Raw genomic sequence first — 17,587 nt, 5'->3', positions numbered from 1 at the left:
CATCTCCCATCCTGCCTTTTCCAAGGAATTCTGGCTCTGTCGGTCTTCTCCAGCCAGAAACAGCTTGAGAAGAGCTTTGTTTGTTGTGTTTCTTTCTGACCTGTGGAAGGGAAGCGCTGGGCACCAGTGACAAGACAGAGCACAGCGTGTGTGGAATGATCCGGCGTCCCAAATCCAAGCGGCGGTGCTTTGTAGGGATTTAATTACCGTGGGTTGTGCTGCTGCTTCTCCCCTATCATCCACTCTGCTGCTGGTTAATGGCTTCCTTAGGCACACACACAAACCTCATGTGCTGTGTTCTGTCTTTTCTCAGTGTGTTTTGAAGTGTTTAGCCACGTTCTCATCTGCAAGTCCTGTGTAGTGGAGTGTCCTCAGGGACCTTCACTGGGTTTTGTAGAATGGTTTGGGTGGGAAGGACCTTAAAGCCCATCTCATTCCACTCCCTGCCATGGGCAGGGACACCTCCCACTGTGCCAGGTTGCTCCAAGCCCTGGTTCAGCTTTGCTCAGGATGGAGAAATGGAGGTACACTGAGAGCTCCTCTGCTCTGGAGCCAGGCTGGGAGAGCTGGGGGTGCTCACCTGGAGAAGAGAAGGATCCAGGGAGAGCTCAGAGCCCCTTCCAGGGCCTAAAGGGGCTCCAGGAGAGCTGGAGAGGGACTGGGGACAAGGGATGGAGGGACAGGACACAGGGAATGGCTTCCACTGCCAGAGGGCAGGGATGGATGGGATATTGGGAAGGAATTGTTCCCTGGGAGGGTGGGGAGACCCTGGCACAGGGTGCCCAGAGAAGCTGTGGCTGCCCCTGGATCCCTGGAAGTGTCCAAGAGCAGATTGGACAGGGCTTGGAGCAACCTGGGATAGTGGGAGGTGTCCCTGCCCATGGCACAGGGTGGAATGGGATGGGCTTTAAGGTCTCTTCCCTCCCAAACCATTCTGGGATTTTCATTTACAGCTTGATTTGCAAGGAACTGTGTGGGATAAAAACCCATCTGCTGTATAAATATGGGTGATCCAACACATCAGGTAATATAATTTTTTTGGTGTGATTGATCAGGCTGTCTGGAACAGAATAGCTCCCATTTAGGTGGTGATGAAGCATCTCCAAAAAGTGCAGAAGGCCCTCAGCTTGAGGCTGTGGGTGGGTGCCCACCCCGTGCATCTGAGAGAGGAGAGAGGAGCTGGAGTTGGGCACAAGAGCAGGGATAACGTGGGAGCAGGTGAAGGAGCTGTTTCAGGGAGGGAAGGTACGTTTGGAGTTGGTTAATTTGGCCACGTGTCACCGAATTTCACCGAACCTCGCTCAGATGTAGCAGCCGGGGCTCCCAGGTTTCTGTTGGCTTTCCCTGGATGCGAGCTCCCAGCGTCCCTGGGTTGTGAGGACTCGGTGCTGAGCTGCCTCCCTGCCCCCTGAGCTGCACAAGAACCCATCTGTGTCATCTCATATTTGTTAGAGGCCTCTCCATGGAGGTGCTCAGTCTCCAGAACCGTTTCATTCCCTGTGTGTGCAGGAAAGGAACAAACTTCCCATAAAACCCACACAGATGGATTCTTTTCCATAGAGACCCACCCTGCTGAGTGAGATGCTGTTAAAAACTCTGTGTGTTTCTGTGCTTTTTGAGCAGTGTTTCCTTTTCCTTATAACTTACCCAGGACAATGAAACTTTTAAATTTGTGCTTAATTATGATCTGAAGCTTCTGTCAGAGAGCAGAAGCCTGAACCTGCCACGTGGGTATTTCCTGCTGTGGAAGCAGCAATGAGGGTGTTTTAGGGAGGTGAGAGAGGCTTGTGGTTTTGCCTTGGGGAAAATAACGTGCCTGAGCTGTCTAGGGCTGGAAACCACAAAGAATACCAAGGATTTGAGCTGTCTCATGGAGTCAGTGTTTGGGAAACCAGCCCTCTCTTCCTGCCTGGAATTGACCTCCTCGTGCTTCTCTCGTGTGCCGGGGAGCACCCGGCTCTTGGCTGTGGTTTAACCTCAAGAGAGTTCTTGTTCATTAATTACTTCAAGGTAAAAGCAAAGAGAGGCTTTGCTTCCTCCCACACCTAATTTATCCCTTTTGGGAGCGAGTAAAAGCTTGTGCCGCTGCATCCTGGAGCATCCTTGGTTTGATTCCCATGTCCCAAAATATCTTCAGCACTTCATAACCGGGAATGTGGCGGGCACTACAACATCAGCCACGGTGGCTGGAGGGATTTTCCAGCTTTCTTGGAAAACTCTGCCCTGTGGCCACTTGCTCCGAGCTTTGGAGAGCAGAGGGGTGAACTTTGCATCCAGGATTTTCTGCCACTCCATCCCACAGGACACAGAAGGATTTGCTCCTAAGCTGGATGTTCCTTTGAGTGGAGAAGCGCTTTTATACAGCCTGGAAGAACAAATAAAACACTGTGACTGGTTTATCACCAGAAAACAACATTAAATAATAAATTTAAGAGCTAAAAGCTCTATATGCAAAGCAGATTTCGCAATGCATTATGCCAAAAGCAGAAAGGCACTGGAGAAGGAAACCACTGGAAGAAGGCAGGCTGGGGAGATGGATGATCTTGCAGACAGGACGAGGAGATGTGGAGTGAATCCCAAGCTTGGCTTCTTGTGCAAGTTGTTTCTCTGCACCTCCATTACCTGCTCTCTAAAAACAGGATGTGTTTTTCCTGTCTCCAGGATTTGATCAGAATAAATGAGTGTTTGTGAAGCACTCAGCTGAGCTCGGCCGAGGAGAGGGGACAGCTGAGGGCAGAGCTCAGGAACCAGTGAGCACCTGGGGGAGAGATTTCTGTATTTCCTCAGCTCTGAGCATCTCCTGGAGCACGACCTTGTCCCAGTGCCCAGATGGGAACACAGAGCTGAGAGCTCAGTTCTTCACTCGTCTGCCTTGAAGCGTTTGAGATCACCTTTGCTTTGTGGAGAGAGGGAGGGAGGGATGGAGGCCTGGGGGTGCCTGATTTCCCCTGGGTGCTGGAGAGAGGCAGTGTCGGAGCTGGGGGCAGGCCCAGGACATCTTAACTCCAGGTTTCTCCTCAATTTCTGAATTGCTGCCCCCTGGGAGCCTGGACACAGAGCCACACAATCATTTAGCTGGGAATGGCAGGATGTCTCTGAACCTGGGTGTTCTCCAGCGAGTTTTGGATATCTGTTGGCCTCACATCCTCTTTCACATCCTATTTAAAACTCTTTCCCTGAGCCCTCCTAACTCCTGCAGGATGATGTTTTGTTCCCTTTGAAACAGCTGAACCCTCTCTGTTGCCACCAGACCTGGTGTGGTGTAAACCAAGCCATGATCCAAAGCCCCAAAATTCTACCTGCTCATAGCCAGGTGTTGATCTTGTTGGCTGGTTTTTCCCTCATTCATTCCCTGCAGCTGGGAGGACAGAGGAGAGCTATAACTTTTTAATTTGTTTTGTTTCTTATTCCTCTCTCTTGATTCTGCTGCTGTGCTTCTTCTGCACTTTTTTTTTTCACTCCTGGATTTCTCAGTCTCCTCTGAGCTGAGCTCCTTGGGGATCCTCCTTCATGGGGAGTCCCACTTTTTACAGGTCTCAGGACAAAAACTCTAAATCCTATTAGGATCTTGTTTCTCCTGTTTATTAGGATGTTAGCACAGAACTTGGCAGGTTTCTCCAGACTTTCTGCACAAGTTCAGTTCACTGCAACCTGGATCATTTCTTTCTGATGGTACAGAATGGCCTTGTGGCTCACTTTGGCTTTGAAGGCACAAAATGGCCCTGAACTGCGCAGTTTTTTTATCTTTATACTCATTCTTATCCAATTAACAATAGACACATAAATTATTTTTATTAATGACCCAATGACCCATCACCTGTGTGCTGCACTGTGGCATTTTCTATCCAATCACCTACTATTACCCAAAAACCTCGAGAAGAAGAACATGAAGAAGAAAGAAGAAGGAAAAGAAACAAAAGTCTAAATCCTCCATCTTGCCTTCTGCTTTCTAAACTGTTTTAAACTCTAAACTTTAACTTTTTCACCCAGTGGCTTAAGAAAACTCTCAAATCTACACACACTTTTAGCTTTTCTATCTAACTTCAGCAGTTGTTTTCTATGTATTACTATGAAAACATGCTCATAAATTTCATGTTATATGAAATTCAGTGTTCTTCTGGATCTCAGAGCTAAGCAACACTCAGACTCCAGCAGAGAACATCGTTTGTGTGCCGTGGTGACAGGAGTGAGCGCCCTTCTTCCCCAGGAACTTGGGGTGGAAAACTCAGTGTTCCTCAAATGCCACTTCTGAAGCCACTGCTTTCCTCAGCACATGTGGTTTCCTGCTTTTCCAGAGTGAGCACATGGAGGGGGCTCCTGGAGCATTTTTCCAGGATTGCTTTACCCCACACACGTCCATGTGGATGAGGAACAGGGCTGGGAGCAGGTTTGGCTTCGCATGGAGCTGCAAACGTGCAGAATGTTCCTTTGGTTTGGATAAAACTGCCTAAAGCCAGGGATGCAGTTTATCCCTGGAACTTCCAGATTACAGGACCTTTCAGCTGCGCAGATCTCAGCCTGGGAGAATTCCTGTGAGCTCTGGAGATGGTACAAATCCCTCGGGATGATCCCTCAGGCTGCTGCATGCGAAGCATTTCAGAGTGAATTTTCCACCTGCTCCTTTGAAGGATCTGCTCTCAACCAACTGTATCTTAAAGCACACACCTGATAGATTTATTCTCCTTGTTCAACTGCTCCTGTTCCCAACGTGATTGGGAGATTTGGGATGTAATCCTTCCCTTTGAGAGCATTAGGAAATAGAAAGTTATCATTGCTGAAGGGTTGTTCAGGGTTCGTTTTCTTCCACTACAGCCTGTTCTGAAGGGGAGAATTCACTGTATTTTTTTTTAATTTAATTTTATGCTGAGAAAGGAGCACTGTTTCTCTAATTTTATAGGGAGATGGATAACAGAGGTGTAAGCAGGGAGGAGTAGGTATGGACAAGTCTTTGAACATCTGCAGAGCAATGGCTCCATAAACACAATCATGGATCAGACCAGCCAGGTAATTTCTAAAAATGCAAAATGAGGGAGAACCTGAGGTATTCCCATAACTTCACTGGCACAGGAGCTGAGGAAAGCTGGGAATGCAGCCCGAGCTTTGACAACGTGCTCTGAGCAGCTGAGACCCGTGGGAGAAGGAGCTGCAGCGTGCAAACCTGTCGTGCCTGAGAATTCTGTCAGGTGGGCATTTGGGAAGAGGCTCTGGGATTTATTGTTCTGATCTCCTGAGAGCTTTTCCTGCCTCTTTCTGTGTGTAATTAGCTCCATCAGGCAGCAAAATTGTGCTATAACATCAGCAAGAGTTTTCAGTGTGGAGCCTGGTAAGTTTAAAGGACTTAAATAGTACTTGGAGCGAGAGGGATAAGTTGGCTGCAAAGCCCAGCAGCTATCCTGCTTCTCCTCCTCCCAAATTTCTTTTTGGGAATGATGGGAATCAGCTTTGGCTTTCTCCCCAGGGTTGATAAACACAGCCCTGAAGTCTCTCTTGATGAAACCACAGATTGGGTTTTTACTTTGTTTTTTTTTTTTAAAAGTCCTAATGGCAATGTGTCACAACCTCAGGCTCTATTGAGTTGATGAGGAATAAAATCTTAATAGTGAAGAAGAGTCCAGACGTGTGTCTAAAGTGCTCATTTTATCACCAGCACATATTTCATCCTGACACTTCATACTTTTAACTAATCCCAAGCCACGTGTGGTGCATTTTAAATCCCTCCTCAGCCTGGTCTTTCCCTTGTGGTGTTTTCCAGGAGAGCAACAGAGTCACACCGGCAACCTCAGACTGGGGAGCATATGGATATTTTGAATTCACAACCCAGATTTTGAGGCGAGGAGGATGAATTTTGTTCTGTGTCAAAGAAGGGAAGGAGCAGAGGAGCCCCTGGGGGTATTAGGTGACAGAACAGCTGCTGAGGGTCAGGCGTGACGTGATGGATTTGGCTTTTCAGTTGCCATTTTAGGGAGTCCAGTTTGTCATTTTATTACCATTTATGGCTTATAAATGGGCAATATAACCACAAAGGAGTGAGATTTTGATGCAATCTTACCTTTGGGGCTGAAGTTTTTTTCTGACCAGCCTGATGTGTCCATGTGTCCACATTCATGATCCCTCATTTCTGTGCTGCCTCAACAACCCTGCAGCTTTTGACCCCACTTACCCCATTGCATCCCCAAACAAAAAAAAAACCCAGCAAAGCTTTGTTAAACTGATTTTTAGGTTCTGTGGTGTTTAAGTGAGTGTGTGCTTTGGCATTTCCCTCAGGAAAAGCATTATTAGGGCAGCTGATCTCCTGGCCAGCTGTTTGCAGAAAACTGGTGGCAACTGGAGGATCTTTGCAGCCCCTTTGAAACCAGGCTGAAATAGCAGGGACTGGCACACACACAGTGCGAGCTTCACTTCCTGCGCAGGGCCTGAAAAGGTGGGGGAGAGAAAGAAAAATAAAATAAAATAATAAAAAAAAGTATAAATAAATAAATATAAAAAAAAAATAAAAGCTTTTAAAAAATTAATATTATTATTATTTTTGCCTTCAGTTGCATGTTGGTGCCTGCTAAAATCCTGCTGCTGGGCAGAGCAGTCCCAGAGGCTGGAGCCTCCCATCTGCCCACAGTCATGTGCTGCCAAGATCCAAGAAAGCTGATTTAGCCTTTTGCTGACTTTTTAGCCCCTTTATCCTCCTGGCTTTCTGAGATTTACGCCACTGCTGTTTGCCAATGTCGCGAATTTGAAATCTGCCTTAGTTTTAAGTGTTTGTGCTGCTTTGCAACTGGGTTGTGGGTCACATTGGTGGGGGGGATGGAAATCCCATTTAATCATGGGTTGTTATCTCAGTGGCAACAAATGGCTGTGTAACAATAGGCCTGAGGATTTTGCTTTATTAGCCCACATATTTCCCTTCCTCGTGATGATTTTTCATGGTTAAAATCAAATTTCCCCTTCATTTTCTCTGATGTTCTCTTGAGTACAACACTGAAAATTCCTCCTGACTTCTCTCTGCTGCATTAAGGTGAACTTTTTTGTTTTGGCCCATTTCCAGATCTATCTTTCAGCTGAGATTTGCTTCCTCACCTTCTTTCTGGGAATTCTTGATGAGGAGATGAGAGGGGTATTAAATAGATTTAGTGAAAAATGACCGTCACCAGCGTGGATGACTTTCTTCTAATTAAAAATTGAAACGGAAATGAATGAGCTTCTCTGGAGGCCGTGCAGGAGCTGCTGCTAAGCCCAGCTCTATTCATCAGTGGTGTGGCAAGTCCAGTGTATGAAAGAATATCCCAGAAACTTCAGTACCTTGGAGGATGCCAATAAAAGGGGAGATTTTCTAGTGACAGCATATTGATGTGGCCTAGATTTAAATCTGTTGGCCTAGAGCTGAGTCAGAGCTGAATTTCATAGAATCACAGAATGGTTTGGGTGGGAAAGGACCTTAAAACACCCAGTTCCACCCTGTGCCATGGGCAGGGACACCTCCCACTATCCCAGGTTGCTCCAAACCCTGTCCAGCCTGGCCTTGGACACTTCCAGGGATCCAGGGGCAGCCACAGCTTCTCTGGGCACCCTGTGCCAGGGCCTCACCACCCTCACAGGGAAGAATTTGTCACAAGATGTTCCCAATAGATCCTAAATTCAGCATCTTCACTCTGATGTATGGTGTAGAATTTTCCAGTGTTGACCAGAAATTCCCCTCATGCGCAGCCATCCAGTTAATTGTAACCAACACAAGCACGTTCCCTTTAAACTTTCTCATGCAGTGAATCAAAATTTTCCAGCAGGAAATGAAAGCAAAACACTTCATCTAAAAATTCCTCATCAGCTCTAGTTACCAGAGCAGAACAATGGCGATTACACTCAGTTATGCAGTCCAAATTCCCAGCGCTGCTGCGTCCCGGGATCACAGCAGGGAGAGCAGGTGTACGTCAACGCCTCTGGTTTGGATGAGAGGAGAGAGAGAGGGGGCCTTGCAGGTGGGAAAAACAGAGATCCACGCCCAGGGCTGAATAGGCTGTGTGGTCTGGAGCTTCCCTACACAGCCCTAATGTAGAGCAGAGCGCCTGGAGGAAGCTGTGTGTCCACATCTCATGGATCCCATCACCTCCTCAGGTGACACCCCAGAGCTTGTTCCTTTGAGAGAGGACAATTGCTTTTAAACCTAACCATGTCTTGGGTCACTCTTGGGTCGTTTTGGTTGTGTTGCCTGACTGTGTGATTGTTCTCTTGTAGGAATGGCAGACCTTCACCCTCCCAGCAGCGATGAGAGAGACTGACAGTGCTACGAGTCCCTTCTGGCTCCTTCTGCACCACGGCTGCTGCCTCTGCATATTCATCGGATGGTAATGCAGGATGTCGGCAGCAGCGGTAGAGTTTGGCTCGGTCCCACTGCGTTTTCCTTCTGCCAGTTGCGACTCTGAATCACCATGACAACGCTGTGACACTTCCAGCAAAGGTTGCCTGCGGACCAAGGGTGGGCTGGGGGTGGGCGAGAAGGTCAATGACCGAGTCTAACGGGATCAGAAGTTGCGCCTGCAGCAAAACGACCGTGGAAGAGCCGCCGGCACGGCAAGAAGATGAAATTCCCCTTCCATTGGCTGCTCGTTAAGCAGGCACAATAACATTTCCCTTGGAGAGACTCGCTATAAAAACTCCTTTGGTTATGGCTACTGATCCAACGTGAGATTGTGCGCGCGGCGACTTTGGAACTCATGACTGGCTATACGATGTTGCGCAATGGGGGAGTGGGGAACGGAGGCCAGCCGTGGGTGTTGAGGTGGTCCAGTCGGATCCGGCTCACCTGGCTCAGCTTCACCCTCTTCGTCATCCTCGTTTTCTTCCCCCTCATTGCCCACTACTACCTGACCACCATCGACGACGCGGACGATGCCGGCAAGCGCATCTTCGGCCCCCGCACCGGCAACGAGCTGTGCGAGGTGAAGCACGTGCAGGACCTGTGCCGCATCCGCGAGTCGGTCAGCGAGGAGCTGCTCCAGCTCGAGGCCAAGCGGCAGGAGCTCAACAGCGAGATTGCCAAGCTCAACTTGAAGATCGAGGCCTGCAAGAAGAGCATTGAAAATGCCAAGCAGGACCTGCTGCAGCTGAAGAACGTCATCAGTCAGACTGAGCATTCCTACAAAGAGCTGATGGCTCAGAACCAGCCCAAGCTCTCGTTGCCCATCCGGCTGCTGCCAGACAAGGACGATGTGACCTTCCCCCTGCCAAAATCCAACAGGAACTGCAGGCTGCACAACTGCTTTGACTACTCACGCTGCCCGCTGACGTCTGGCTTTCCAGTCTATGTCTACAACAGTGACGATTACCCTTTTGGTAGTTCCTTAGACCCTTTAATTAAACAGGCCTTTGAGGCGACTGTCAGAACTAACGTTTATGTTACTGAAAATGCAAATATTGCTTGTGTGTATATAATTTTAGTGGGGGAAATGCAAGAGCCCGTAATGCCAAAACCTACTGAACTAGAGCAACAGTTGCACTCTTTGCCGTACTGGAGGACTGATGGACACAACCATCTCATCATCAATCTATCGAGGAAGTCGGAAACTCAGAACTTCATTTACAACATCAGCACGGGGCGCGCCATGATCGCCCAGTCCACCTTTTACGACGCCCAGTATCGGCCGGGGTTTGACATCGTGGTGTCACCTCTGGTCCACGCCATGTCCGAGCCCAACTTCCTAGAAATCCCGCCCCAGGTGCCGGTCAAGCGTAAGTACCTGTTCAGTTTCCAGGGGGAGAAGATCGAGTCTCTCCGCTCCAGCTTGCAGGAGGTTCGCTCTTTCGAAGAGGAGATCGAAGGCAACGCCCCGGCCGACTACGACGACCGGATCATCACCACCTTGAAGGCTGTTCAGGACAGCAAGCTGGACTTTGTTCTGGTGGAGTTCACGTGTAAGAACCAGCCTAAGGCGAGTCTGCCCACTGAGTGGGCTCTGTGTGGAGAAAGGGAAGACAGACTAGAGCTACTGAAGCTTTCTACTTTTGCACTGATCATCACCCCCGGGGACACCCGTTTAGTGATCTCCGCCGGGTGTACCATGAGACTGTTTGAGGCTCTGGAGGTCGGGGCCATCCCGGTGGTTCTCGGGGAGCAAGTTCAGCTACCCTACAACGACGTGATCCGGTGGAACGAGGCAGCCTTAATTATACCAAAGCCACGTATCACAGAAGTGCACTTTCTTCTGAGAAGCATTTCTGACAACGATCTCCTTGCCATGAGGAGGCAGGGCCGCTTCTTGTGGGAGACCTACTTCTCCACCTCCGACAACGTCTTCAGCACAGTCTTAGCTATCATAAGGACTCGAATCCAAATCCCCGCTGCTCCTATCCGAGAGGAACCCGCCGTGGAGATCCCCCACCGGTCTGGCAAAGCTGCTGGTACAGACCCCAATATGGCAGACAATGGTGACCTGGACTTGGGGCCTGTGGAAACGGAACCACCCTACGCCTCTCCCAAATATCTCCGCAATTTCACCCTCACCGCAATGGATATCTACAGGAATTGGAATTCTGCCCCGGGGCCTTTCCACCTCTTCCCCTACACTCCCTTTGACCCCGTTTTACCATCAGAAGCAAAATTTTTGGGGTCTGGGACTGGATTTCGACCAATTGGTGGAGGAGCGGGTGGCTCTGGGAAGGAGTTCCAGGCTGCTTTGGGTGGCAACGTCCCGCGGGAGCAGTTCACGGTGGTGATGTTGACTTACGAGCGGGAGGAAGTGTTGATGAACTCCCTAGAAAGGCTCAATGGTCTCCCCTACTTAAATAAAGTTGTGGTGGTGTGGAACTCTCCCAAGCTTCCCTCCGAGGATCTCTTGTGGCCAGACATTGGTGTCCCAATCATGGTAAGACAGATGTAGCTACAATGGGCTTGCTCGTGGTGGGGTTTGCATGGTGCAGTCGGCTGTGTCAGCTCGGCTTCAGTCCTGGGGGATGGTTGAAGGTGTCTGTAGCTTTTTTGGATACTTCCATCAGTGGAGAAAAACAAGAGGAGCCAGGTATTTAGCACTTAGAGAATGCGTTTGAGGAGCCTAATGTGAATTTTGATGCTTAAAGCTAAAGATTGTTGCTCGCTGGAAATCTTTGCTTAGGCTCTTTAAGTGCCTCCCTGTGAGGACAGTTGACACCTTATAAATACCTAAGTAGTAACTGTTTCTGCACTTTGCCAGATGAATTTTTTATTAAAACAAAAGAGGGACCCACTGAATTAGTGTCGGCTGCCAAGACCTCAAAACTCATCTCTCACTTTGTGTTACAAGGGATGGCAGAGAAGGAATTACGAGCCAAGGCTGACGTGACCGTGAGAGCTTCCATGCTCCCAAGGTTGGAGCTGACTTTTGCATATATTTGGGTTGATTATTTTTTTCCCCCTGGCCAAACTGAAGAAGTGACACCTTCAAATGCCAACACTCATTTTCAGATCCATGCAAATGTACTCACTTGGACATTGACTTGTAAGGAGTTTATTCTCCCCAAATTTTTATTTATTTTAGGACTTCCTTGTCATCCCAGCATAACTTTCTTCATTGTTAGCAATCAAAATCAAATATAAATCTCCCCTCATAAAGAGAGCGAGGGCGCAGAGCCACTAACAAGAACGAGCACTGAGTGCTCCGAATCTGGTTGTGTTTAGAGGACAAATGGAAGGATAATGCCTTACAAATTAGGGAAGGGAAAAATAAAAGAGGGAGATGGTACTTAAATACACAAACTGCGTGTGGTTTATGTGACAGGACGCTACTGAGCTTAATAGCAAAGCGAGCTTTATGCTGCATGCAAAGAGATTCATTGATTTAATATTTCGTTTTATTATTATTGTGATGAATAAATCCTTCTGCTCACATTTAAAAACCCTTATGGTCCAGGAACAATGAGGAGAGAAAATTGCTTGCATAATTGCGAAATAATCTTTCACATTAGTCCTTTTGAACCTGTGAATTCTACAAAATCTTTGCATTGTGTCTGCCGAAAAACTGCATCCTCCTTTGGAGCGGAGATTGTTCTCCTTGGAGCTGCTAATGGGTGTTATTTGTGAAAGAAAAATGCATTTCTGTTGATGGAAGATAATGGCTTTTTGTACCTGGCCCTCATCTGAACATCTGTTGTGCTGGAGCCCTGCTGGTTTTTTGGGGACTTGACACACACGAGTTGCTTTGTGTCACCTTCGAGCCGGGTGCTGGGGGGGGATGTGGGGAATGTTTGGAACCGTGTGGTTCCAGAGGAGGGAATTGTCCTGTGCCTGCTTTGGGATGGTGACACTGTGGAGTGGCAGAGAGCTTCTGCCAGGTCCTTCCTGAAGGGACATTGGTCTGATAACAGCGTTGCTTTCTTCCCGTTTTTCTAAATCCCAGTTTTTAAAAGAGCCCAAATCTGGGATTTCTCACAGGAGGGTTAACCCTGAGCAGCCTCCAGGCATCCACCCCCTGACGTGCCTGTTGCTAAGCCCATCTCCAGTGGGTGTTTAATCCTGCTGGGAGTTTGTACCATTCATCTACCAGGATGGTTTGGTGTGGCAATGATGGAAAACTTCCCTGGGCTTCATCAGGCAGTGAGAAATGCCAAGGTCTGCTCTGGAAAAGGGTGACGAGGACTTTGGGAGCAGAGGTGAGGCTCTGTTTGAGCCTTGCTGGCTGAGATGTGGGATGTGGGATCGGCAGGAGACACAAGGCAGTGGCAAAAGAAAGTGAGGAGCTGTGATTCTGATTTCCTTACGAGGAAAAAAAAACCTCTTTTGATGGGGAATATCCAATTCTCTCAGATCTGGCAGTGGTGCTTTATCTCCGTGTAACAAATACATTCCCAGTAACTTTGGGATGCAAGGAATTGCTCCGTGTTCAGGTCCCAAAGCACAGAGCTTTCCAGGGAAACCTGGGGGAAGAAAAGAAGGGGATGAGGGTGGATTTGGGTTGTGATTGATGTGGGTCCAGGCACCACCTGACTCCGAGGAGCAGCAGCAGCACATGTGTGTGCCAGCATGATCCAGGATCAAAGCACCTGAAGCCAGAAGGTTTTTGAAGAAAATCCAGCATCAGAAAGATGTGGACTTGTGGCAGTGAGTCCAGAGGGGGCCACGGAGCTGCTCTGAGAGCTGGAGCCAGGCTGGGAGAGCTGGGGGTGCTCACCTGGAGAAGAGAAGGATCCAGGGAGAGCTCAGAGCCCCTTCCAGGGCCTAAAGGGGCTCCAGGAGAGCTGGAGAGGGACTGGGGACAAGGGATGGAGGGACAGGACACAGGGAATGGCTTCCCACTGCCAGAGGGCAGGGATGGATGGGATATTGGGAAGGAATTGTTGGCTGTGAGGGTGGGGAGGCCCTGGCACAGGGTGCCCAGAGAAGCTGCGGCTGTTCCTGGATCTCTGGCAGTGTCCAAGGCCAGGTAGGATGGGGCTTAGATCAGCCTGGGATAGTGGGAGATGTCCCTGCCCATGGCACAGGGTGGAATGGGATGGGCTTTAAGGTCTCTTCCCTCCCAAACCATTCTGGGATTTTTATTTTCAGCTTGATTTGCAAGGAACTGCGTGGGATAAAAACCCATCTGCTGTATAAATATCCCTGGCAGTACCCAAGGCCAGGCTGGACAGGGCTTGGATCAACCTGGGGTGGTGGAAGGTGTCCCTGCCTGTGGCAGAGGTTGGCATGGGATGATTTTTCAGGTCCCTTCAACCCAAAACATTTTATCATTTTATGTAAATTACATGCTAATGAGACAAGGCAATGTGTGTAGCAGGCTAAAGAGCCTTTGGAAGCCAAACAGAGTCCTAAATGCCACCAGGACATCTTGCTGGTGCAAGATCTCTTGCTGGTGCAAGGGATGTGTGGCTCTGTGCTAGCAGAATCCCCCAAGGGAGATTTGGACTTCTCCTTACTCCATGTGTTGACCTTATTTATTGATGATTTATTGCAAACATCGTTTGCAAACTGCGCTGCTTGGCTGTGATTTGGGGGTTGTCCTCCCAAGCAGATTTCTTTTCCCTGGTGGGCTGGGAATTAATCAAGAGCTGAGCTCAAAGCTACATTGGAACTTGGAATCTTTTTGTGGATAACGAGATAAACAGGGCTACAGAATATATTTGATTTTTTAAAAAGACTTTGGCTTAAATATAGATGGCATGATTTCCTAAAACATCAGTAAGATTCCTAAGCTGCACAGGATTCTGATCAAATATTCTGTCCCTGTCCCCAGCCTGAAGTGAGTAGGTGGAAATCCAACGTAATGTGAAGTTGTTTGTAGTCACTCAGGGCTGCCCCTGGAACAGATGTAGGCACTTCACCCTCACATTTAAAGCTGTAAAAACTCTTCCCATCTCACGTTAATCAGTACTGCAGCAAAACCCAAAGGCTGTGAATGAGAAATCCTGTTTGTGCAAGCTCAAAAACTGACTTTTCCCCAAGTGTTTGTATCTCTAGCACTGCCTAAGGAGAACTCCCCAGGACAGAAGGAGTGTGACTGTTCCAGCAGCCACATCACAGCCACTGCTGAACTTCTTTTTTGTTGCCCAGAGAAGCTGTGGCTGCCCCAGGAACCCTGGAAGTGCCCAAGGCCAGGCTGGCTGGGGTTTGGAGCAGCTTGGGATGTCCTTGCCCATGGCAGGGGGTGGGACTGGGTGAGCTTTAAGGTCCTTTCCCACCCAAACCATTCTGGCATTCTGTGATTTGGGGCTGAACCTTACTCAGCCCAAAGCATTATTTTCACAAGCTCTGCTCACATCCTAAGAAGTGGCAGCCCGAACTTCCAGCTCCTCTCCCTCTGCTGGCTTTGTGAGGGCCCTCAGTGGCTGGAAAAGCCCTGCAGCAGTTTGGTTTCTCCTCCTGCTCGGGGCTGAGATGAGCTGGGAGCGCTGGAGGCATCTCTGAGCACTTAGGCTGGGTTCAGTGCCAGCCCCTGTGGCTGCCAGCAGTGACTAATCCCTTCCTTCAGCTTTGTTCCAGAATAAGTCGCTGCCTTTGATCCCTGCAGCCACTTCCAGTGGTGTAACATCCTTTGCTGCTGGCCTGGTGGCTGGCTGAGAGGGCTCATTCCATTTAGCTGCTTGTTTAAAAAGGAATCATCTGTGGAAAAGGGCTAATCCGGGGCTGCAGACCCGTTTGGCTGCACACGGGTCCACCGACATGGCATTTAATAATCGGGGCAGGGAACGCTGTCCTGACTTTCCCTGCTCTTTGGGCTGTGTAAATGTGCTGTGCTGAGCTGGCTCTCAAGCTCAGATGCCTGAGGTTTGCACGTCCTTTCCAGCAGAAGGACTCAAAGGGTTTTCTGATATCTCCATTTTAAGGAGCACAGCAGGATCTGTAGGTGATGCTTCTGGCTAAGAGGAGGAGGACAGGAGCTGCTCAGGCTGGTGGCCTTGGTGACAGAATGAGCTTCTCTGCTCACCCTTCAGCAAGCAGCTGGATCCTCGAGCTTGGTTTTCTGATGAGAGCAGCACCAACCTTCCAAACTCAGCAGCAGCTGGAGATTCGCTGCAGTGGTGTGTGCGATCCAGAGTGAGATCATCATGCTGACCGGGAGTTAAAAAAGAGAATAAAACCTCCATGCTGATCAACACCACCACTTCAGTTGATGCTTTTCCTTCCTGGGAGCTTTGCCTAAATACCAGCTCAGGGTCTGGTAATTCAGCATTTACCAGACTCTTCCTTGGTGGTATCACTTGTGCTTTTCTGGGCCAACTCACCTGCAGAAACTCTTGGGTGAGTCGCAGCTTTATCCTGCTTTTCCCTGCCTTACATTGACCCACAGCTCTTGTGTTCCAAATCAGGAAAACCCCAATTCTGCTTTGATGTCCTGGATTGCATATGGGAGTGGAGAACTCCAGGTTTACTTCCAGAAGGAGCAATTCACACAAAATCAGCCGAGAAAATCCCTGTTTCTTAGCAGCGACTCACTTCCCACAGGAGATTTGCCCCATCCCTGGGCTGAACAGTCTGTATTCAGTGCACCAGCGTTTCCAGCAGTGTGTCCCAGGTTTGTGAGCTCAGTTTCTCCACGAGAGCAGTTTCAGAAGGCAGGGAGATGTTCCACAGAAGCGCCTGGGTGCTGCAGTCGGGTTTGCAGCACCACCTGCTGCCCGCGGAGCCGGTGCTGCCGGGGAGGCAGCTGAGCTCTGAAATCCCCGTGAGTTTTGCCATCTCCATATGCGTTTTTTCTGTTGTGTAGCAGCAGAGGAAGGAACAAATTTGCTGCTTAGTTTACCTGCAAATCCTAAAATCCAGATGCTTGTCACTGCAGGGCCCGAGCAAAGGTGCAGCCATGCGTGAACGTGGGATGATAATGGAACAAGCAGCGCCGACTCCTCGGAATTTGCACTCGGAATATTAACTCCAGCTCCCTCACAGTCCTCGCTGCTACTGCCTAGACCCAGCCCTTCATTCTTCCCCGTGGCATGTGCTGGTTTGTGATGGCTTTCCTGCAGATAAAACCTTCCTGTAGCCCCAGCTCTCCGAATCCCCTTGGCTCAGGATGCAGCTAATGGGGTCGGTGAACAGAAGGAAGCGTGTTTGGGGCATTGGAAAGGAAAATCAAGGGAGGGAAGCGTCTTTGAATGCTGCTGGAGACATAATTGGGTGGGTTTTGTCACCCTGAAGGTGTCACAGGGGCCAGTCCCCCGTGCTGGAGCCATTAAACATCACCACGAAAGCTGCCTGTGCGTCTCAAACGCTCCCTGTTTGGAGCAGCTCTGTCACAACTGCTGGGGCACAAAAGCAGCACGACAGGACTCGGCACCAGGGGCAGTGCAGCAGCAAAACCCACTCTGATTTTCCAGGGCTGCAATCCTGCTGCTTTTAGGGTTTGTATTGTGACCTGTTTAAATACCAACAGAATACCAAATTATTCCATAATAATTTGGGGGGGAATGGAGTGTGTTGGGTGCATTTTCTCTCTTTTTCCCTTTTGTTTCCACCTACTTTTCATCCTCTGTGACTTTATTACGATGGAACTGAGTGTTGACATCCACTTCACTGCAAGCCATGCCCTTCTCCCCATAAAGTCCCAGAGCCTGGATATCTGCATTTCCTTTCTTCCCAGGCTTTTATCTGTCCTGGTGGAGCAGTTCTGCTGTGCAAAGCCATTTGATTGTGCATTCTGCATAGGCTGCCTTATTTGTGAAGACAGCCTTGTCTCCCAGAGTGGCCATAACTTGATGCTGTGCCACAAGACAAGGATGGATCTCCCGGCACAGGAGCGAAAGGAGCGAGCAGGACTTGCCAAAGTCGGGAATTTGGGTATTAAATAGAAAGGGAAGAAAGAAAATCTGTGTTTGCTGGAACAGGAAGGACCTTGTGGGGCATTGGGACATCAAAGAGGCAGCTGTGAGGGACATGAGGAGGTTACAGAGAGGAAGGTACCTCTGGATATGAGGTTAGAGAAAGAGATGAGAAGCAGGAGAAGGGATTTTTTAATCACTGCTTGATGCTGCGTGTCTGATGTAGCTCCCAGATGCCTCCCCAAGCTCTGTGGATTGATCAGCAAAGGCATTGCAGCTCTCAAGGAGAAGGTAATGATTTACTCCCAAGTTTTGGCGTGGGCTGGCAGCAGCAGCCACCCTCTGGACAATCCCTTCCCCTTTCCTCACCTGTGTCAGGTGA

The 17,587-nt window shown here is 49.1% G+C and overlaps 1 protein-coding gene across 9 annotated transcripts in view; it reads left to right on the top strand.

Moving 5' to 3' along the window:
* EXTL3 (exostosin like glycosyltransferase 3) overlaps nt 1–17,587 on the top strand; it is a 112,777-nt gene that overhangs the window by 77,293 nt on the left and 17,897 nt on the right. For 8 of the 9 annotated variants that reach the window (XM_014257652.2, XM_014257645.2, XM_014257649.2 and 5 more), the window contains one exon: nt 8,224–10,850. In XM_014257652.2, the coding sequence (XP_014113127.1) occupies nt 8,703–10,850 (2,148 nt within the window). In that variant the 5' untranslated portion in view covers nt 8,224–8,702. Of the gene's footprint in view, nt 1–8,223; nt 10,851–16,229; nt 16,644–17,587 lie in introns of those variants that run through there. The other variant, XM_014257653.2, reaches the window with a different exon arrangement.

Source organism: Pseudopodoces humilis, chromosome 3, assembly GCF_049639895.1.
Source record: "Pseudopodoces humilis isolate 2021_Gansu_Grassland_sample_001 chromosome 3, ASM4963989v1, whole genome shotgun sequence".
In the NCBI taxonomy this organism is placed as follows: Eukaryota; Metazoa; Chordata; class Aves; order Passeriformes; family Paridae; genus Pseudopodoces; species Pseudopodoces humilis.
Note: the sequence above shows the minus strand (reverse complement) of the source record. Positions and strands in the feature narration are given on the sequence as shown.